The 23,346-nt window shown below is 35.2% G+C and overlaps 1 protein-coding gene across 1 annotated transcript; it reads right to left on the bottom strand.

Moving 5' to 3' along the window:
• Positions 1-13,895: 13,895 nt before the first annotated feature.
• LOC107040638 (cytochrome P450 302a1, mitochondrial) lies at positions 13,896-18,690 on the bottom strand. Its single transcript, XM_015260801.2, has 8 exons — positions 18,531-18,690; positions 17,375-17,615; positions 16,323-16,498; positions 16,031-16,232; positions 15,483-15,642; positions 14,954-15,202; positions 14,146-14,352; positions 13,896-14,049 (listed from the first exon to the last, which is right to left on the bottom strand). The coding sequence occupies exons 1-8, from the start codon at positions 18,688-18,690 to the stop codon at positions 13,936-13,938; spliced, it is 1,509 nt and encodes a 502-aa protein (XP_015116287.1). The 3' UTR covers positions 13,896-13,935.
• Between the last annotated feature and the right edge of the window lie 4,656 nt (positions 18,691-23,346).

The raw sequence follows: 23,346 nt of genomic DNA, 5'->3' as shown, positions 1-23,346 counted from the left end.
TTTTTTAAATTCTTCATAATTCAGAAACAAATTTATCAATTGAGCTCAGTTCAGGCTCGTCACAAAAGAAAAGAATTGTTCTTTGTATTGGAAAAAAAATTATTGAATTTCATCAACATTTCAACCCCTTATTAACAGTTTTAAAAAAGTCAAAAGTGTCCGTTTTACCCCAACCTCCCCTATTTTTGTTTTATATACGACGGCGTTTTTATTGTATTCGAAAAAAAATTCTTTGATTTTTTTTAGGGTATTTGGTAGAATACCCTTCCAAAACTAAAATGAAAAGAATAAAATTTAGGAGGGTATTAGGTAGAACCTTAAGAGCCATCGAATTTTGCAAAATGTAATTTTAATGATTCTGAATTGTCACGATTTTTTTCAAATTTTTCTCACGCAATTGAACTGAGAAATTTGATGATTGAAAATGGTTGAATATACTTTCTCCCACAAGAATTTTCATTCCGTAGGAAACATACCCTAAAAGTAAAAATATTCGGTTAATTTTTCTTTATATTCCTCAATTAACTCTCCCAGTTTACTTTCGTGGCCATAGAAATCATTTATCGCTCAAGATTCAGTTGAAAAAAAATATTTTCTTCATCTCAACTGAAATACTCACGTGCTAATTTACTCGTTCAATGATTTTCTCTTGCGTCAATTTTCTACCCAGTCAAAACTTGTACACTTACAATGGTACAAGTTCGTGACGATGATTTATGAAGGGGATTCACGAGAATGTAGTTGAGGTATGGATTGGACAATGACCTTGGGAAAATGAGGTACAGTGGTTTTAATATCGAGCGGAAAAATAATTTAATTTCAAGTGGAATAAAAGTCAAGGGAGTACTGATGTTGTAGGCAACGAGTTCTAGCTGCAGTGCCAGGCGTCGCCAAAATTGACGCCCACAGAACAGACAGGACGAGTCAAAGCTAGAATACCAATTGTTGTTGTGCGCACACAGCTAGATATGGGTTCGAGATTGACTATTTGAATATGCCATTGATTTTTTTGAATTTACGAATTAGAGATTGATATTTATGTTTCGTCTTGTCAATAGGTAGAGAATTATTGCTTTCTATTGATATCTCGGGATTGATTTTACATTTTTACATTCTTCTTTCTTGGTTGAATTTTTTTTCTCCGGTTTTTTTGTTATTATAATTTTAAATTGATAAACCATTAACAGACATTTCCACTTGTTCTTTTAATTTTTTCGTAATTTTCCGTATTTTATCACTCATTTTCATTTTTTTATTTTTGAACAAATTTTTAATTTATTAATTGAAAATTTATATGCGTCATTGATTTTTTGGAATTGAAAAGTTAGAGATTGTTATTTTATACTTCGTCCTGTTAATAAATAGAGAGAGATAGGTCTTCATTGATGTCTTGGGGTTGATTTTATTTTTATAGATAGAATTTTTATTCTGCCCGTTCTTTTCTCATTATTAAAATTACTATTCATATATTTTTTATTTTCATTCGCATTCCCCAGATGATTAGATAAATCAATAACGAAAATTCTCTCTTGATTGTTTCAATCAACAGACTCTTCCTTATCTCCTCATTAATCTTCTACTTCCTATTCTCCGAATGAACTTTTGAATCGATATATTTCATTTTTTCGAATGATTTGATTCTATTCATTTTTTGAATTATTATCGCTAAATCCTTCGAATTGTTATTTTACGGGTAGTTTTTTCGAGTAAATTTCACAGTTTTCCAAAAACCTGAAATAGTACCTTCAATATCCGGTGCTGAAGACAAAAAAATTAAACTCGTCTGGATGGTCACCTGTGCCATCATGACAGGTGGCTACCAAACCCCTAGCCCCCAAAGATATTTTCGAGTAATCCACCCTGGATAACCCAGCCTTCCATTCGTTCTCGGGGCGCTTCAGAAAAGTCAATAACACGTGAGTCACTCTGCAGTATATAGAACCATCCTCCGTCTCTCTCCTTTTATCATGTAAAGTATTGCGAAAGTGAAACGAGTGCCACTGCCTTGAGTATTCGCGTCACGAGTCGGCGGATCAATTTAATTACGTTTAATTCGATTGGACTGCCTAGGACTAATTTTGAGCTGTTTAGGCCTGGCAATTTATTATTAATGAACAAAATCAATTCAATGTCTTAGACTATTCTGAGTCATTGTCAACGTTCCAGCTGTTTATAAATTTTCAAACATCTCTCGTGACATTTTGTGTTACATTTCCTTGATATTTTATTGAAGAGGGAGTGGAGATGATTATGAAATTTGCGGAGAAACGTTTTTATCACCTTTTTACTCATCGCGAGAGTGATTATGTCCCTACATTTCCCCCTCGAATTAATTATTTCCGAAATGATAACCAAATTTGGTGATTGAAAATATTAAAATGCCGTTGAAAATACTAAATAGTAGCAGCCTTAAGATTGCTACATTCTACTTTTGCTCCGAAAAAATATATACGTCTTCGAAAAATATAAGTCTGATTCCCCCAGTGAAGTAAATCATAGACAAATAACGAGCGCAAGATTATTTTTTTTTAAATGGATATCTTACCCCATGATAACTCCATAACTTCAGATTTTTATCCCCATTTTTCAAGCAGATATCATCGTTTTTCCTGTATTTCCCCTGAGATCCAATTTCATTATCTGATGTTCCCGTAAACGAACTTACTATAAAGAGTTTGTAACTTCTACTGAATGTTTTCTAACATGAAATCTATGCAATCCATAATTTTTATCACTATTTGATACATTTTATTTAACTGACCCATTTTTAAAAAATAACGACGCGCGACGGGGGTTTCCCGTATATGGTGACCAATGTAGGGTAAATAAATGATTAGCGGGAATTTTTTCATTAGAAAAATCAGAAAATTACGGAGATTCGACTCAATATTTTTATTTATGAAGAATGTCGACGTGAATAGGAGTCTTTTATTCAAATCCTTGGAAAACCTCCTGAACGGGACATGACTAGAATAATTTAGGTTGTCTTCACCCCCTGCGGACTATTTTTTACTCTACGAAGGCCTGTGAAAACCTAAAAAAAAACTTCCACTCTATCCTTTTTAACCCTAGTCTGGTCGCCAGACGCAACCCTGCGACTCTAGCCACCTCCGTGGGATTCCCCGTCGTGATGTTTAAGCTCCAGCGTTGCCGAATTGAGTCTACACTGCCCCGGCGCGTTTAACGAGATTACGGCAATGTCGCGTGATGGGCAATTTCATTTAAGATGGAGAAAAAATAATTCATCAGTTCGAAATAATTTGTTCTTTTTCGGAATTTCGGGAAATATCTTGTTCTAAAAACTTATATAATTTTTTAGGCACTGCAATTGACAAAGTTAATTCGTCTGTTAAAAAATTTTCCCCAAAAATTGTCCATCTCCCCTAGCTTCAAGGCTATTCTCAAAAAATTCAATCAGGATTGAGTCTCCTCGAATCGTTTTACAACAGGATTAGATCATCGTGATGACAGACTAATTAGTTCTCAACAAACAAATTCTTGTTAAAGGCGAAACGGAATGCGAATCGATACGAGCTGCACACTGGGGATCCGTTATTCACTCCTTGCATGCACTGGAGTCCTCCAGTGGCATAGCAACACACGTGAGCACGTTTATCTCATACACGGTCAAGTGACTTTTCCACAGACTCGAATGTCTGATCCATACATGGTTACGGTGAGAGAAGCTGCGGTTCTACTTGCCGCTCGCTAACCACGCCTGGCACTCTGAGACACATTGCTGGAAAACTGTGGATTACGGCAATGTGGGTCTTGTGCTGTTGTCGAAGTGGTTTGCCATCCAAGGTCTACCACGTGGGGGATTTTCGTTTTATTCGGACTGCTGGCAGCAATTCAGCTGGCGAGTCATTCAGTGCGGCTGGATAATAATTCGGATTTTTTTTCAAAAATTCTCCCGAGTGGAATATTTTGGCCTGTAAAGTCCGGGAGAGGAGGGCTAAACTATTCTAGTCATGTCCCGTTCAGGAGGTTTCGAGGTTTTCCAAGGCTTTCGGTAAAAGACTCCTATTCACGTCGACATTTCTGATAAACTAAAATATTACGAGGCGAATCTCGTAATTTTCTTTAAATTTTCTGATTTTTCTAATGAGAAAATTCCAGCTAATCAGCTATTTACCCTAAATTGGTCACTGTATGAGGAAAACCACCGTCGCGTGTCGTTATTTCTTTTATTACAATTGGCCAACAGGAAAATTTGAAAAAAAAATTGAAGTAAGTTCGCGAACTTTTATTCTCCTGCTCCTCAGAAATGAGCAATCTCATTAGTTCTCCAGTGAAATTTGAAATTTTACAATGTTCCCTCTGAATAGCATTTTAAATCGCTCTCGTCTCCATGTTTTCCAACTGTTGTGTAACTACTAGAGTTTATTTACAATAAAAAAAGGACAGATCGTCCGTAAATACGGCCGACGTATCCACTCGTGAATTCTCCCCGTGTCCAATTAATTCCATTTAATTATTCTCACATAATCAAGAAAACCCGAAACACCCCAAACACCTGGGGCTGACGTGTCCTTCTCGTTTCTTCGTGTAGATAATACGAAAAAAAAGTACTCGAGTGCCATACCACCGGAAGTCAGCTCCTTTCACGCTCGTCGTCTCATCGTCGGGATCGATAAATGCGTCGGTACAACATCGTGTCACGTACACGGGGTTGCTCAGGGTTACTGCGCGACGTCCATGCGTTGACCGGGCTTCAACAGCCCCTCATCCACCCCACGATTCCCTGAAACCGTCGGTTTTCCCATACAAAATATAATGAAACCAGCGCGTGACTCATTCTTGAGCTTGCCCCACAATGGGTTACGTGTTTCACCAAATTGGAGCGATGAAGATCGATCAATACCGTCATCGCTTTTTATTTCAATTCAACGAGAATGCTTTCTCATGTCGGTTTATCCCTTGTAAATACGCCCATTTGATGGTAAGATAGGTACAACGAGTGAGTAAAGAATGTAAGTGTCTGGAAAATTGAATTGAAATTCAATTAAATGAATAAATCATCAATTACCCCTGAGAATGCTTTCTCATGTCGGTTCATTCCTGGTAAATACGCCCATTTGATGGTAAGATACGTACAAGGAGTGAGTGAGGAATCCTGAGAGTGTACCTCGTATTGATTCGCATTCCGTCTCGCTTTTCACAAGAATTTGTTGGTGGAAATCTAATTAGTCTGTCATCGCGATGATTTAATTTTATAGTAAGACGATCCGAGTAGACTCTTCTGATTGAATTTTCTAGTTTGATTAAATTGGTTTATTGTTGCTTTGAAACGAAAAACACGATATTTAAGGGATTAATCAAGGAAGGTTCACTTGGATGTTTAATACGAGTTTCAAATCCTAGGGAATTTTACAATTGATAGATCTTTGAATGGTAATTACATTGGATCATTAAATTAAAATTTTTCCTTTTTCCTTTCCTTAATCGATCCATTGGGCTAAATATTTGGAAAGTTAAATTGCAACAGTTTTATTTAATTGATTCATTGATTCGATTTTTTAACGCGATGTGCACTGAAGTGAATGTGAAACTGAAATCAACTTCGGGAAATATTCAAGTGTTACAATTTGGTATAGAATTCACAATTGGAGTTGACCAGCATTGAATCATTGTAAATCGAACAGTTTAAATAGCATTTTTGAATAATTCGTAAATTTCTTAAAAAATTGATAAATATTTCGTTTTGAAACGGAACGTTTTCGGATCGAGGGGAGGTGGAAAATTTTTGTGGAGGACTGCAAATGCTCCTGAATTTTAATGATAATAATTCATCCATTTAATGATTTATCCTTTAATTCAATGGCAATTCAATTTTTCCGAAGAGTTATGCCTCATTGGTCCATTTTTAATGATTATTAGTCTCTTGATGACTGAATTGAAATTTAATTAAATGAATGAATCATCAATTACCGCTGGATTTTCCGATACCGCTTGGAATTGTTGATCAAAGATCGATCATACCGTCATCGCTTTTTATTTCTATTCAAACAAGGAATGCTTTCTCATGTCGGTTTATTCCTGGCAAATACTCCCATTTGATGGTCAGATACGAAGGCTTATGGGGATGTGATGTCATTTTGTGGGATTCTAAATACGGTTCACGAGATTGCTCGTGTTGTCGCCCACTGTCGGTACGTGGAGGGAATGGAAGGACAATGGAGACTTGGAGATGGGATTAAACCGAGCGTGTCTTGGGGGAACTGCACTCTAATGTGATGATTTTGTATTATGTAATGAACTGCGATACTTGTCTAGACGGTTGACTAATGGAATCGTTACTGTGTCAAATGTCATTTGATCATTGTAATTTCATATTCAGAGAATTCCGCTTTTAAAGAGTTAAAAATACAATTTTTTATTTCATGATTTGTTTCATGAAATGAAAATGGGAATAAACCGGAGGAATATTAACGCTGAAGAATTCACTGTTAAGGTGTTTCGGGTGAACTGTCAAAATAATGAGAAAAAATTGGAACATTTATGGGAAATTCGATTTCGAATTATGCTATGCTGCATAATTGAGAATTCTTGCACATTTTCTTCAGATCTCAGTTTTAAGGAAAAAAATAACGAAATTTTGATGTTTTTGTAACTCCTGAAATTTCCGTGACATCCAAAAAAATAATGAACTATTGAGTAAAAACTAGTGGGTGATAAATCAAATCTTTCTTGAGAACACGTATAAGTTTCAGATTTTTTTCAGATTTCATAAGAAAGTTATTTGAACAAATGATTCGGAAAATTATGAGTTTCGGGGCAATTACGGCCTCACGCGCAGGCGCGTGATTCAAATGTCAGTGAGCATCATGGGAAAGGTATGGGTTGGACCATGGAACTGAGAAAGAGAAAACACTCGGCAGGTTTACCAACTCGAGACGCATTTTAATATCATTTCAATAATTAGAATAACATCCAATAAAAATTATGTGACACCCGTAGGTGATGAGGAAAAATCAATCAATCTGATAAATAAAATCAATATTCAAAAAATGTGCAAATGCACACTTAAATAGTTACTTGAAAATTGGAAAATTTCGTGCTCAGCGATTGAATCAGGGCTCGAGAATAATAAGACTCCCCTCCGTTTCATCCCCCGGTGATCTACACACGAAACACCTTAAAGTAGCTCTACCTTTACGCTAAATTCAAAGATTATTGAAAACTGCAAAAAAATTGCGGAAAACTCGATGAGATTTGGAATTCTAATTTTTTTTCAATTTAATTATCGTTTTGGTTTTTCAAAGAAGAAATTTTAAAAAATTAGGATTTAACCCAGTGTCTTATGCGAAAATCAACATTTCCATTGTAATCAAAGATTAAAATCTAAATTTTATTTCATTAGATGTGAAAAAATCAAGAATTTTGTTGACACCTCATAAAAAATAATCCACCGTTTTGCAAACAAGTTTTATTATTTGTTTATAAGAGGGAAATATTTGAAAAAATATCAATATTTTGCGAAATTTAATTTAGGTAATACTGACAGTTTTTAGTTGAAAAATTTAAAAACTGAAAATATCCAAAAGTACAGAGTAGCCCGGCCGAAGGGTAGAGCTACTTTAAAAACAACCAGAAAATTTCTGAAACAGTTGAAAAGCAGTGAAATCCTCAGACGCATAAAGAGGCCGTAATTTTGACACTGAGTCCCGCTTTCTCGTTGGTGCGTGCACCCATGGATCCCTGAAGAGAGCCTACAGTGGTTGAATTCAAGATGCCGTAGAAGGACTCGTCCTCCTCGCGAAAGTGAGCACTCGGAGTCGAGTTGGTAGACGAGTCTCTCTCATGACTATGTTAAAAGGAAGAAAAATAATGCGCCGAGGACGAGGGCGTCGACGGCGACAGTATTGCAGTCTACCGTATTGTTGTGACTCATCTCTTTTATAGTGTTGTTCCTCTCTCTTTCTTTCTCGCGTTCAATCGTCTGGTCTGCTTCGTTATGAAATTGACTGCATCAAGATGAACCGCTTGACGGAATTTATTATATATTCACGGTTTAAATATCAGACAGGATTTTAAGGATTTGATAAGACGGGAAAATGAAGGGATTATAATGCAAACGCAAAGCATTTTTCTTATTAAAAATGTGTTAAACACTAATTTTTTTTATTACACGTAAAGAAAAATTTAATAGATAAACCTAGAGAATTCGATTGGACTTCTAGCATTCCCTGGATTTTCTCTGTTTTTTTTAGAGAAATGTTCAACAAAAATATTTTATACAATGATTTTGTTGAAGTCGTTTTTTCAGAAATTAATGGACAAATTTTGCAAGTTCTTTTGGTTCAATTGAGTGAACTTGAATTTATGCCGAGAAATTCCTACGGAAACATTTCGATAAAATAAACTGTACAAAAAATATCAGAATTTATGAAATATTTCTATTTTTTAAGAATGAGCAAATGCAATAGAATTTCTCATGTCCAGCGATAAAAAAAACATACAAAACCCCAATCGTCATGATCGATGACTTTTTACTCGCACTTCTCACGCTTTGCAGTTCCACTTGTGAAAACCGTAATGGGAATTGGGCATTGACGTAAGTGGAGAAATTGCGATTTATTTGCGGAGCTGGTTTCGAGGTCTTGAATTCTTTATTTTTCGGCTCTTGTCGAGTTTTGTTTACTGTCACAATCGGTCTTCGTGAGTTTATCGCCATTTAAGGATTTTATTACCATTTTCATTTAGTTTGGACCTTGGTAAAGAGAATTTCTCGGAGGGAATTGATATTTATCTTCGGTATTGGGGGGATTGTGGGGTATTGTTGTGAACCCGCCCATTCTGGGCGACATGGTGGGTGGCGTGATTACTTGTTTTCATCCCGATTAAAATGATTTGAAAAAAAGCAACACTTTTTGTCGTTAAATGTCGTGAGTTTCCGTTGAAAAATCCTATTAGCGCGTATGAAAAAAATTCAGCAGTGAAGTGGTAAACGGAGATAAGTCGACTTATCTCCCAGTTGAGTTTTTGAGGAATATTTCCGGATCCAAGGGAGATAGCGAAATTTTTGTAATTACATTTGTTGTAGCACTCAATCGGCTCCACAAAAAAGATAATAACAAAAATTTTTCTATGTTCCTTAGATTCCGAGATATTGATTGAAAACTGGTCAATAGTCAAAATTGACTTATCTCCTTTTACCACTTCGCTACTGAACTATTTTTCTAAGAAATTTTATCGAATTTTTATTGCAATTCTCTAAGCACGGCATTTATTTTTTTCCGTAGATTTCTACAAAAAATTATGCAGTTTTGATGCTGATTTTTAAAAAATAGATATCCGATATAAAAAAATCAATACTTTAATTTTTCTACATGAATTGTTCTCTGGTGAGTTTTTCTACAGAAATTCTTGGGCACAAAATGTCTCTTTGAATTCCAATACAAAAACGCATTGGCCCTTGCACCGGGTGAACTGCGACTGGATTCACCGGTTTAAATTGAAGGGGTAACCGAGTCCGCGGGGGAACGAGGCGAGAAAACGCACGGGCCGTATTTGGCGTCATCTACACACGGAGGTTCCGATTATTTCATTCTTATTTATTTTCTCGTTTCTCAGCTTTTTATTCAGTTTAATCGGCCACACGAGACATGCCTGAAGAGCCTAATTATGTATTGCGTAGCCGGTTAATGAAAATTAATTCGCTAATTAAATTATCGGTGAATTGTTTTTTGTTTTGTGGAGAGCGAGGACAAGTAGAGCAAAACTCTGTGGAGTGGATGTGGGGGATATGTGGGCGGGGGTAACACCATTCTTATGCGAAAAATGGAGTTGCAAAAAATTTATGAAATTGATCATGAATAGTGAGAAAATAAATCATTTGTTCCAAGAAATTTATTTGGATCGGAATTTAAATAAAAATTTTATGGAGAAATTTCGTAATTGATACAGAGAGGTGATTATTCCACATTGTGTATTCATGCCAGGCACACCCAAACAACACAAATTACATCGAATGAAAATTAAATACCGGATCAAAATTCATAATCAATGATTATCAATCATTGACTCATTGCTGTATGTAGAGTGATTAAAAGTGATGATGATAGTCGATTATTTCATCTATTTTCATTACGCAATTATCTCGTAATTTCAGGGCTAAACATCAAAAGAGAGTTTTTATGGCTCATGAAAAATTTCGCAAACGTCTCATGAAGTTTTTACTCATAAATCGTTAATTCTCGAGATAATTTCGTGATCAAGAGGGCGAGGTACTCCCGAAACTCCACCAACCGCATCTGACAAAAATCAAATACTTGATTGAAATACATAATCAATAATCGTTAATCATTTTTTTATGACGGTTGATTCGATTCTCTTCTTAAAGTGATTAAAGACAATAATAGTTCTGTTTTTAAAGTGATTAAAGGTGATTGAAGATTTTGGAACAGTCAGAGATTTTGAAACGAAATATCAAAAGTCTTTTTTATAGCTCATGACAAATTCCTCAAATATGGCTGATTCAATAAAACGCATAAATCATTGATTAATTCATAAATCGTTGATTCTCGAGACAATTTCATAATGAAGTGTGCCGGATACTTCCGAATCTCCCCCAGTCGCAACGAATGAAAATCAAATACCTGATTGACACACATAATCCGTAATCTCTAATCATTTTTTAATGATCACTGATTCGATTCTCTTTTTAAAGTGATTAAAGGCGATAATAGCTCTGTTTTCAAAGTAAATAAAGGTGATGATAGTAGCTTATGGAATCTTATCATTACGTAGTCATCCCAAAATTGGGGATTCCAAGAGAAAACACCAAAAGACGTTTCTGAAAAACATCGAAGCTTTATTAAATAATATATCTCAATATACAGACATTTTCGAGACTCAAAAGTCACAAATTCCCGAGAGAATTCCATAATTAAGAGTGCAAGACACCCAAAACTCCACTGATTACATCAAATGAAAATGAAATAGCTAATTAAATCCTCATTTTTTTCATCGATTCACGTAGCCATCCCGAAATTAGACATTTGAAGACGAAAAATCAAAAGACGTTTTTAACTCTCTAAACTTTATTAAATAATATGTCTCAATACATTTTTAATCCTCAAAAGTCACAAATTCCCGAGGGAATTCCCTAATTAAGAGTGCAAGACACCCAGAACTCTCCCAATTACATTAATTACATAAAATAAAAATAAAATACCTAATTAAATCCTCAACTTCTCCATCGATTCTTGATTCTTATTAACTCAAGAGTAGACATAAATGGAGCAAAACTTATATGGAACGAGTTTAAAGCCGTGGGCTGAGGTCAATAAGGAAGGATCCATTTAAAGCCAGCACGAGTGACAGTCCAAAATGTGGCCAAAAGCGAATGCGATATAAAACGCTTCGCCTCCTTTAAAAAACTCTCGACTGAATTTTCGTCACGAGGGCATCTGAGCGCGCGTGGGCAACAACAAACAACCGTATTACCATGCACGTCGCCCACGTTTCCGAGAAATCTCTCCCCTCCTGTATTTTTTTTCGGTTTTATTACACCGATGTCCAATATTTTTCGCTCCAACGTGACTCGAAATATCGAATTTTGGCGACAGTCGTGGGGTATGAGGAATTAATAGGCTGGGGCTTATTGATTGAGGGGATAGGGAGGTTTTTATGGGATGGCGGAGGCGAAGGGTTCGTTGTTCGAGGGGTTTATCATCCTTTCGCCTGGGGATAATTGTTGAGTCGCTGAACATACAGGAAAATTTCTTTTAAAAAAACCAGCGAATTCGCTAGAAAATTATGTTGAAATTCTATTAAATTTCTATCAGTTTTTGGCCGATTTTATTGGAAAATTTTGAGAAATTCCATGATTTCTTTATTATTCCATCATCTTTCAGCATTGAATTTCATATAATTAGTTATTTTTTCCTCGCAAGATGATGCAGTTAAAATGCGGAAAATACTTGGAACGAATGTAGAAAATGAATTTTTTTATGGATTTTACCACTGAAAAATCGAATAAAATTAATTCTCATTCTGTTATAAATTCAATTCCATCCGCATTTGTTAAATATTAACAAACAGATAATTTTAAGAAAATCCCAATACAAATAGGAAATGAAAAAAAAGTCTGTTAAATCCCAATAGATTTCCAACGACATAATTTATTTTTTTTACTATTAGGCCGAAGGAAAATAACCGATGATTCTCATCTCTCATTTCTCCATTTTATTCCCTCTTTTGTTAAATTTTCTTTCTAATCTACGTGAGTGCAGGCTCGATCATGCACTTGCATGACCGCTTCCTCGGGGTCATCCACTCGTCGCTCTATCGATCCCCACGTCCAGACAATGCGGAATTCTTCGGTTCTTCGCGAATGAATTTAACAGAATAATCAGAATGAGGGTGATTAAAATAATTGGTGATCTTGAATCCAATTTGGAAACAAATCCATAAAAATTCCTATCTTTTATGAGAATTTCGTATCTTGACAATTTTACAAAATTGAGTTGGCATTGACATGAAGCCCATTTTAAACCGTGTTATTCTCCCAACTACTGAAGAGTTTGCTGATTCCCAGGACTTTCTAGAACAAAATTCAACTCCAGATAGTTAACTCAATCGTATAGAATTGAATGGAATTTTTGATGCTAGTACTGAATGCAATTTTTAATATACAGCGGAGTCTTTCCATGATTTTGGCTTCGGGGCTAACAATTCTGTATACTGAAACGTCTTAGAACTCCCCCACTCTTCTGTGGAGGGCGTGGCTTGAGAAGAAAAACGGGGAGAGAGAGTGGAGAGTTTTCTGTCTGTTTCACTTCTCCTGTAGTGGGACTGTGGGTTCTCGTCGCGCAGGGAGGCACACGCACTTACCACTACACGTTAAGAGAGATCCGATCAATTAGCCCCTCATGTATAGATATTCCAAATTTTTATTTTTTTCCTCATTGAAGTAGTTTTGTGTCACAATTGCGCTTTTCAATTGAAAACAGACATCATCTTTAGAGACATTTGTCATCTTTAAAGACTTCTGCACGCTATTTCTCGACCCGCTCTTTCATTTGAGCCAAAAAAACATTCATATCTTGTCTGACATCTCTGCTCCACAAACTCTGGTCATCAAAAACAAACTACCGAAATGCGGGGAAAACTTCGCTCCTTAACTTCTCCGCCAAAAAGGCATGGAAAAATATAAGACATAGCTCAAAAAATTTGTTATTTTTTAATTAAGAGGCCATCCTCTTAGAAATGGGGGTAATCCGAATTTTCTGAATGGGGTGAAATTATTTTTTAATATAAATGTTGATTTCGACTCACCTGCACTCCTAGGCAAGATGGCGATCCCCTCTCAGAACTGTTAATTACCTCATATATTAAAAAATAGTTTTAACCCATTTAGAGAATCCGGATCGAACCCATTCCTTTTCATCCTCGTAATTAAAAAATTACAAATTTTTTGAGGTATGTAGTTTATTTTTTTATCCTTTTTTGGCGGAGAATTTAGGGAGCAGAGTTTTCCCCGCATTTCGATAGTTTTTTTTCAATCCCTAGGCCTCTTAACGAACTCAATGGTGGGGAAAGGCCACTTCTTTTGCCCCACTAGGGGCAATATAAAAAATTTGGCCACTTCTTTTTCACTAGGAGGTGGTGGAGGGGGAATGCATAATAGGGGAGGGCTGAAAATTTTACTCAACAAGGGGAGGGGATTGCGGAGTCTATCTTAGCCACCCCCATCCCTCCGTTCGCATGTGTTAATTAAATAAAAAAATAAAATTGTCAAATAAAAAAAAATTTCGAAAATTCGGACTTCGGGAGGAGGTGGAGGGGGAATGCATAATAGGGGAGGGCTGAAAATTTTACTTAACAAGGGAAGGGGTTGCGGACTTAAATTTCAAAAACTTGAAATTTCAAAAGTAATTCCATTTAACTAGAGCAGTTAGAATTATTTTATTAATTAAATCCCTCCTTTCAATCATCGATAGGTGTCAATTCCACAGCAATTGGCCCGTCTGGTGTATTCAGAGGCACTGACAGACAATCTAGAACTCCACCTCTCCATTCCAAGCTGTACGCTCTGCAGATCTGTTGAAAATTCCAATAAATAATTAAAAACAACGTTCGATTCTTGCATCTTGCGCATTGCAATTTTATTTGCATTGAAATTCATAGAATATTTACTCTAAGTAGAAACATCTGTAGATTTTGTTCAGCCAATCTCCTCGCAATGCAGGCTCTTGGGCCATGGCCAAATGGCAGCACTAGATACGGATGTACATTTTTTGACTCTGGATTTTCTCTGAACCATCTCTCGGGTTTGAATGAGTCAGGATCGGGGAAATACTCGGGTAATCGGCAGGCTACTTGATTCTGAGTAACAACATTGGTCTGAAGAAAAAATAAAAATTACATTTTTATATTTAAAGACGTATATTCATCATAAAAAATGCTATGTTGGCAGCAATTTAATAAGGACAAAATTTTTCATTTAATTTAATAAGTTACGAAATGTTCAAGGAGCATCGCATCATCTGTTGTTGAAAAAATTCATTTTGAAACCAATATTCAGAGAAAGGTCAGAAATTTTTACGTTGGGGCATTGTTGAATTCAATGCATCATCGAATTCAATTTCAAATTCATCGTCATAGAGATTCCATTCAGAAGCAAATTGCTAATTTACGAGCAAAAATATATTATTATATTATAACATTATATAATAATAATAATAATATATATATTATTATTATTATAAAATAATTAATATAAAGTAATATTATATAATAATAAAAATAATATTAGTAATATCATAGTATAATATATTATATAAAAAAGAAATGTAAAAAATTCGTCATAACACGAAAGGAAGCGTACAGTTCTTGCTTCTTATGACGGCTTGTAACTGCGGGGCGGAGAGGGACTCTAGAATGTCCAAAAAACGTACGACATAATATTTGAATGGCCCCTTAATTCTCCTGTCATTAAACTCACCCCCTTGGGCACCCGATATCCACTGAGAACAACGTCAGACAGGAGAATTCGTCCGACACCAATAGAAATTGGATTCAACCTGAAAGTCTCCTTAATTACAGCCTTCACGTAAGTCGCGTCTCTCAGTGTTGCCGCCGTTATAGGACTGTCAGACTCCGGAAGAAGTTTCCTTACTTCCTCCCGGAGTTTCTCCTGCACTTTATTATTCCTTGAAACGTGGTACAGGGCATAGGCGGTGCTGTATGCTGTCTAAAATTTTAATTCTCCAATATTTCGTTTCTCTCATGATTAAATGTGAAAGGGTGAGACGAGATGAATCAATTTCACTTCAGGATTATTCGATCGATCTCTCAGAAATATGAAAATATTTAGTCGACAGATTTTTCACTCACTTTGCTACTCATTATTTTTTTTCCATTCGTTTTTCATGCATTGAATGTTCCTCTACTGCAATTTTTTCGTTATTACGAGTGATTGTAAAATTGTTCTGGCAATTGCTGTTGTTTTCTGAAATTTTATTAGTTATTACCGTGTCTATCCCTGCTAAGAGCATGTCACAAGCTACCCCCACGACGTCCTTCAGATCAACGTTTCTGTTGCTGAGGTAGTTCTCCAAAATCGATGATTTTTTATTTCCAATGCTCTCCTTCATTCTCTTCGCCTTTCGGGTTACCATGTCAATAGCCACCCTGAAATATCAGCCATTCAGTGGAAACCCATATTCTAAATGTTCAATTTGAGAGGCATGAGCGAATCAATAGGGAAAGGGTGAAACAAGATGACTTGACTTCAAAATGAGTTTTTGATGACACGTATAAAAATTCAATAGAAATTCTATCAGTTTCAACCATAGATTTTTCATTCATCTCTAAAACTCCTGACGAATGTTTTTCTACAGAGATACCAAGAAATTTTACCTTAACAACACTGGATTGTGATATTTTCCAGTACGCGTACTAGAATTTTTCTAGAAAATTTCTCTCCGTGCTTAGTATATAAATGCAAAAAAATATAAATATATTAAGCAAAAACTAATCTCGATGCACCCATCCCTAAAACATTCATGAAAATTCTTACTCCTGCATGATCTCCAGATTCCCACAGAATTTTTTGTACTTGGGTGTTTCAAAATATTTCCAGAGACGAGAATGATCCAGCGTTAGAATTAAATCGTTGGCGTCAAAGGCTGCCTTGATCAATTTCGAACTTGTCGAATCACTCGTCATTTGTGCCTCAGAGAACACATCCAAGGGCTCGTCGAAGACGACTAAGCAAGTCACTAAAATAACAGTTAGTTTCTTTTGTATTAAAATAACAGGGATTCCCATTGGATCTTGATTGTAGTATGACTGGTGAAAGTTCTATTTACGTTCGAGGTATAAGCGAGAGAGGAGAGACATCAGATCCCTGTGGAATCCTGGTCCACACACGCTTATGAATTTTCTCATCACTTTATCGATTTCTTCTATGTAATTCACTATGTTTTGGGGTTTACTCAGGTCTTTCTGGAATTCTTTTCGTAGTTTCCACCATTGTTCGCCTTTTCTAATGAATAGATAAATTGTTTAACATCGGAATGAAAAAAAAGGATAACAGTAGGTAATTCACTCGCTAAATGAATTTCTTCTATTGAATGAAATTATGAAATCAATAAAATTGCAGGAAAAAATGAGACGAGTCCTCTCTTTTGAAAAATCATTAATAATAGAGACATTTTTAATCCTAATTTTTTATTAGCGATAAAAATGACAAAATATGGGGCTAATATTTTGTATTAAATTTAATTTTTAAAATTAAAATTAATTTTTTTTTCTGAGATTGCATGAATGCGCGTACGAAAAAAAATTGAATAAAAACGAATTTCTCAAAAAGTTCTATTTTCGTTGCATTTTCTATTAGTTTTTGGGCCATTCTATTGAAAAATTCTGCAGCTCATCTGGGCGTTTCTCTTTTAATAGAAACGTTCGCTGAAAAATTCTATAAAAAAATCAACAGGATTAGATTTTTATACACAATTTATTCTATTGATATATTTTCTATAGAAATTCCTCCACTAAAATTTTCCAAGTTTTTATCGCCCAGATTTTTTACAATGAAAGAAAAGAGATAGAGCGGAAAAAATTTCTAAAATCCATGTCGAGGAAGTCCTGCAGAAAATGTCTCAATAGAAAAAATTATAAAGAACGATAAAATTCTACTGATTTTCATAATAAAATAGTTTTTATTAGAAATTGTCTGTAAAAACGCGCAGTAAAGCTGCGATAGAATCCGCCAAAGACTGATAGAATTATCTATAGAAGTCGTTAGAGCTTTCTGTAAAAAATTTTCTTTCGTCTTGGTATTCTCGATCGTGAATTTTTAAAAATTTCGAATTTTTTGGTGTCGATTTCGTGAGTTTAATTAATTGCAATTGCTTCGTACGTTGGTAGTAATCCCCCAGAGTTATAAAGATCCTTCCTATCACTCCTGTACTTCATCAGTGCCAGATGACTCCGGCGCTCCGGATATCTCCCCACCTCGCTCTTGAACACCTCCGCAATATCATCGGGTTTAAATACCAAAACCATGTGCACACCTGGGACGATTTCTTCTCGCACCAGTGGGCCATATTCCGAGAGCTTTTTCGCTCCGGTTTTGTGTAATTTCTTGAAACTATAATCCCCTGAATCATATGAAAATCGCACGGTTAGAAATTTGAATTTAAATTTTAAAGGCAATTCATAATCAGATCGTTTGTGGAATTTTTTTTATTATTTTTTAAAAAGCAAAAGATTTTCGTATTAATTGCAATAGATTGCGAATTTATAATAATGATTGCAATTACCCGAGAATTAGAATTTCATCGAATATTCCAAAAATCAACGGTTTTGTCGGTAAAAATATGAATGAAAAATTCGTGTAAATTAGTCATTGTTAAAAATTTCAAGGGCTTTCGCTTAGAATTTCAAGAGTAATTTTTTAACGATGTAGGAGAAATCATACTGCAGTTTATCGATGCTCTAAAGAGAACTAATTTTCTCATAAATATGAAGAATATTCTTTCCAACACAAAAATGAGGGGAAATGTTATTCTTTATCTTTTTCTTTTAATTTCCAATGGAATTTCAATGTCTAGCCAATGACATTACATCTTCATTTACATACAAATATAGCAGAAAATCCTAGCGATCTAATTTCAATTTTTTAATTACTTTTTTATTATTTTTTTCAACTAATAGAATGAAAAAACTAAAGAAACAGAGAAAATATTCAATAGAAAAAACTCGTCAATTCGATAAAGTTTCACTGTTTCCAGTTTATTTAAATAAATGAATGAATTCAAGAGGTAATCTTGAATTTCCAGAGTAATTTACTTAATTGCAATTTTTTAATTTTGTATCATTTTTTTCAACTATTAAAATACAAAAACTGTTGAAACAGAGAAAATATGCTATAAAAATAACTTATCAAATCGATAATCTTTCACTGTCTCCGGTTTATTAAAATAAATAAACGAATCAATTAATTCGAACATTGATATTTATTGAAGACAATTTCTGAATAGGTTCAAAGTACTTTAATTTCTCTGTTTATTTACCGATGAGCGGAAGATATCTGTGCAGTGTTCCAATGAGTGGTAGTGATTTGGGCCCGGGAATCTCCTCGAAAGGCCGTGGATTTGACGGGGAACCGGTTGTGGAACGCGTTTGTACCTTCCACCCAGCACTCAAGCCCCTCAACCGTGCACTCACAAACATATTCAGGATTATGGATCACTCCGGATTACTTAATTACGTACACTGGGTACATCGTTATGACCACAATTATCCGGTGGACTTTGCAAATTCTCCGAAATAAAATAAATGATAATGAAACGTGTGGCGTGAAACGGGGGTGGAGTTCTGCTCGGTAGAACTCAGGTATACGAAATGACCAGAGAGAGTAGTTTTGTGTTGCTAACTCGCTAGGTTGCTGGACGCGTCATCTGTTATTCAGACCATCTTCGAGGGTATCCACTGGGGAATTTTAAATCACCTTACTATGCATTAACTTGACCCAGCGGTGATAACATCTCTCTGATTTATTCCGGAAAGAATTTGACCAGAGCTGATCTCGAGGAATACGGACACTGAAAGAGAAACGACAAAGTTCTCAAACAAGTCGTACTTGTGCCAAGAAAATAGTTTTTCGAAAATTATCGAAAAAGGATTTTTTGTGCCAAACATGCGGGTGTGCGCCGGAATGAAAAATTTTTGTCGCAAGAATAGATTTAGCCCTAGTTGGTCACCATAGGAGGAAACGCCGCAGAAGGTCGATTTTTTTTTCTTACCATTGACTGGCTGAGCGGAAAAATCCTAAAAAATTGGAATGCGTCAATTCAAGTGTCTAGAAAATTATAATATTTTTTAAAATTATTTATATCCACAATTCCAGAAGGAAAAAAATTATTTCTAACAGACGGGCAATTTTTTCTCATGTTAAATGAAATTGCCCGTTGTGCGACGTTGCCGAAGTCTCGCTAAACGCGCCCAGGCAGTATAGAGTGAATTCGGCAACGCTCAGGCCTAAATAACACGGCGGCGATTCCCTGCGGAGGTGACCAAGTCGCAAATTCTTATATGGTGACCAACTAGGGTTAGCAGTTCAAAAACAATTGCATTCTCTGTACACGCAAGAAATGTCATGTCTAGCACTACTCCTTCATTATTCGATACTCCCATACGTATTTTGCTCCCGAAAAATCTTTGTTTTATGCGAAACAAGGGATAGTAGTTCTTCATTTCGGCTGTCTAACAATCACAGACAAGAAATGAACCCTAAAATGAAACAATAATAATGATATGATAGCAATCTTGTAACAGAGATAAAATATCAGTTGATAAATTTTCCTCTGTATGAGATATTTTCATCCTGAAAAGGCACTGTCTGGGGTGAATTATCCGCCTCTTAAGCCAAATATTTCGTTGCTGTCGAAGGCAGAACAATTATTCATGTTTGAAACTTTCAAATTCGAACCAGACAAATTCTTTTTTGACAATTTTCAACTAGCGATTTTGTTGACCCAAACAAGACTTGTTTGACAACGTATTATAATTCTATAAAGCTAGCGCAGGAAAAAAATTATTCTCCAATCGAAATAGAAACTTTTTCATGTTGGCCTTGAAAAGATCGAGAAATTTTATCTCGAATAAAAAAAGGCTCGTTTCGCCCCAGCGGTTCCCCTGATACAGATGAGAAACTTTTCAATTGATACAACTCTCTTTTCTAGTATCTCGAGAACTCCTGGTGGAACGACCCGTTGGTCCTCTTTTCTTCATGCAAGACGATTTTTTCCTGTCTTTTTAATGGTTTTTACAGGAGAACAATTATCCTTTAACTAAAATGGGGTAGATCAATTGTTCTAAAATTCGATGAGATTCAAGGTTGGGATTGGCGCCATGGAAATGCTGGAAAATTCCGTACGTAATTGAAAAAGGGCCCGTTTCGCCCCTGTGATTTTCGTGACACACACGGAGAGAAATATTCAATAAAAATTACGTATCTTGTCCGTAATTCCGGAGCGAGATGTGGTTGTAGGAAATTTTACGGAACTGTCATGGAATTTTTGCAGAGCGTTCCGTAATTTTTATCTGAATTTCCTGTGAAAAATTACGATACCGTCACTTAAATTTCCTGAGTCGATTCCGTAATCGGCGAACATTTTTTCTCCGTGCAGATGATTAATTTCGGTAAAAAGGGAGCTGTAGAATTTTTAGAATCTCCGGGAAATTCGCTGTTGCTTCCATGAATTTTCAGAAGACCGGCGGAATTGTCTTTGTTTCCTCTACAATTTCACAAATTCGTCAATTACACCCAGAGAAATGACGCATTTAACGAATTCAATAAAATTCTTCACTTGAAATTTTCTATTCGTTTCAATGAAAAATATTTTGATTACATAGAATAAATAATTCATTAATTCCAAATAAAACCTTTTTTTAAATTCGTTCTCTTCGCCATCCTATAAATTATTCAATCCTTAACTGATAAAATCCTCACTGGGATTAAGAAAATATTTGTTTAAAAAAATATATTTATCTGTCTGAAATGAACTATTTCTCCGGATTACCAATACCCCAATTTATAATATCCAATTATAATTATTTTCTCACATTAAAAATCACTAACGAATGTCAGGAATAACGTTCACTATTTCCACATTCATCAATCACTTCAAACCAATTTACCATCACTTAATCAGTTTTCAATTCCATAATTGAAATGCCTTAACAAAATAATTATTTTGTTAATCATATCTCTCAATTATAGTTCCTAATGTCACACTCATTATTCATTAATAATTTTTGTAATCTTCCAAAAAGTTCTGATCGGTGCCGATCCCCGGTCTGGGTGCCTGTGAATTGCATAAAGAAAAATTTTTTCATAATTACTTAATCGAGGCCATAAAAATTGAATGATTACCCCATTTTCGCCGATAAAACTCGACATTCATGATGTCAACCCGGCTAAAATACGAATATGGAGTGATCGACTGCATAAGTAGCACAATTCCACTTTCTACCGCCTTTAAAAATACCCACGAGATCAGTTTATTTTTCCATAACGGAAGAGCAGTCTCATTTATTGTGGGAATAATTTTCATTCATCAGTGTCTCTGAGAACAACAAAAAAACTGCATCCAAACCAACTGGCCAATTACCTACCATCTCCATTGGAGCACATCTCCAATTTTAATTCGAAACGATTATTTTATCCACCCATGGTGGAGCATTTGCAGTCACTCTGGCGTATCGAGGTGCCTCCTTCGAAATCATCGATTTGGTCCCTAAACAGCGCAATGCGGACAAGTTGATTTTTATTCACACATCGTTGAGGTACACGCGACCACAAGTGCCGGGAGTTGTTAATATTGTGGGATGAGAATGGAAAATTTCTTCCTGTTGAAGAAAAAATTTTTTTTTCCACTGCATTGCGATGGAGAAGTCGGCGGGGATAAGGTGAATGCATTCGTTCTTTTTGTTCGAGAATAAAAAACGGAAGGGCGTGACGTCTATCTCGGCCTGGGGACCCCGCGGTACCCTGGGGGAGTAGGACGCAGCGGAGCGTTACCGGACGGTCATGCACGTAGACTTCAAGACGTATAAAATATCTCCCCGTCGTTCATCATTCCATCATCGATACTGAATTACAGCGAGATGGTAGAACACGTCGAGTGTTTGCGTTTTGAATTTAAGTGATTTTTTTTATTATCTTGATAATGGGAGGGAAATTACGAGAGGTTTTTAACTTTTTTATAAATTGGTGAAACTAAGATGAGGGCATTTTTTCGAGGAAAAAAAGGTTTGCTAAACTGCTGCCACAAATTGTTGGCGAGCGATTTAACAAAAAAACGTATTTTCGAAAGAATGCACTTATTCCCGTTTACGAATTCATCACAGAAATGTTTTTTGATATTTTTGTTTATTGAATTATTGATTAAATGTTTGGGGTTTCATTTTATTCGGTTTTTGATGATTATTTTGGTAATGAGGAGATCGAGAGGAAAATGACGAGATTTTTTTATAAATTGGTAAACTAAGATAAGTGTGTTCTTTTTTGGAAAACAAAATTTTGCTAAACTGCTTCCACAGATTGTTGGCAAGCGATTTAACAAAAAAACGTATTTTCGAAAGAATACACTTATGCTCGTTTACCTATTCACAACAGAAATGTTTTTTAATATTTTTGTTTATTGAGTTTTGTTTATTGAATTATTGATTAAATGTTTGTGGTTTCATATTATTCAATTTTTGATGATTATTTTGATAATGAGATCTAGAGGAAAATGACGAGAGATTTTTTTATGAATTGGTAAACTAGGACAATAAGTGCATTTTTTTCAAAAAAAAATTTTTGCTAAACTGCTTCCACAAATTGTTGGCAACCGATTTAAGAATAAAATGCATTTACGAAAAAAAGGAATTATCCTCGTTTACTAATTCACCACAGAATTTTTTTTTTATATTTTTGTTTATTGAATTATTAACTAAATGTTTGGGTTTTCTTTCTATTCAATTTTCGATGATTATTTTAAGAATGAGGTGACAGGAAAACGACGTGAGATTTTGTTTGTTGGGGATAAACAATGTTTTTTGACATTTTCGTTTATTGGAATATACTTGAAATTGTGATATAAAAACAGAGGGGATTAAGCCTTAGGGTTGAATTCTATTAAATTATTGATGATTATTTTGATAATGAGGGGAGGGTCTAGAGGGAAATGACGTGAGATTTTTTTGTTGGAAATGAAAAAATGTTTTTCAACATTTCTGTTCATTGAATTATACTTGAAATTGTTTTGTCTGAATAAAAAAGCGGGGATGAAGATCATTCATCTTTTCAAAGACATTTGTTCACAGTCGAAGAAATTATAC

The sequence above is a fragment of the Diachasma alloeum genome, unplaced genomic scaffold, assembly GCF_001412515.2.
Source record: "Diachasma alloeum isolate Michigan unplaced genomic scaffold, Dall2.0 Dall_scaffold_00179, whole genome shotgun sequence".
NCBI lineage: Eukaryota > Metazoa > Arthropoda > Insecta > Hymenoptera > Braconidae > Diachasma > Diachasma alloeum.
The sequence above is the reverse complement of the archived record's forward strand: the minus strand, read 5'-3'. Positions and strand labels throughout refer to the sequence as shown.

Bases quoted from the DNA above. Each gene is read 5' to 3' on its own strand.
- LOC107040638 (XM_015260801.2), bottom strand. From the start codon at position 18,690: ATGTTTGTGAGTGCACGGTTGAGGGGCTTGAGTGCTGGGTGGAAGGTA. The intron at 15,643-16,030 runs GTAAGAATTTTC...CTGATATTTCAG, and splicing joins AATCTGGAGATCATGCAGGA to GGTGGCTATTGACATGGTAA. The intron at 15,203-15,482 runs GTAATAACTAAT...TTAAAATTTTAG, and splicing joins TCTTAGCAGGGATAGACACG to ACAGCATACAGCACCGCCTA.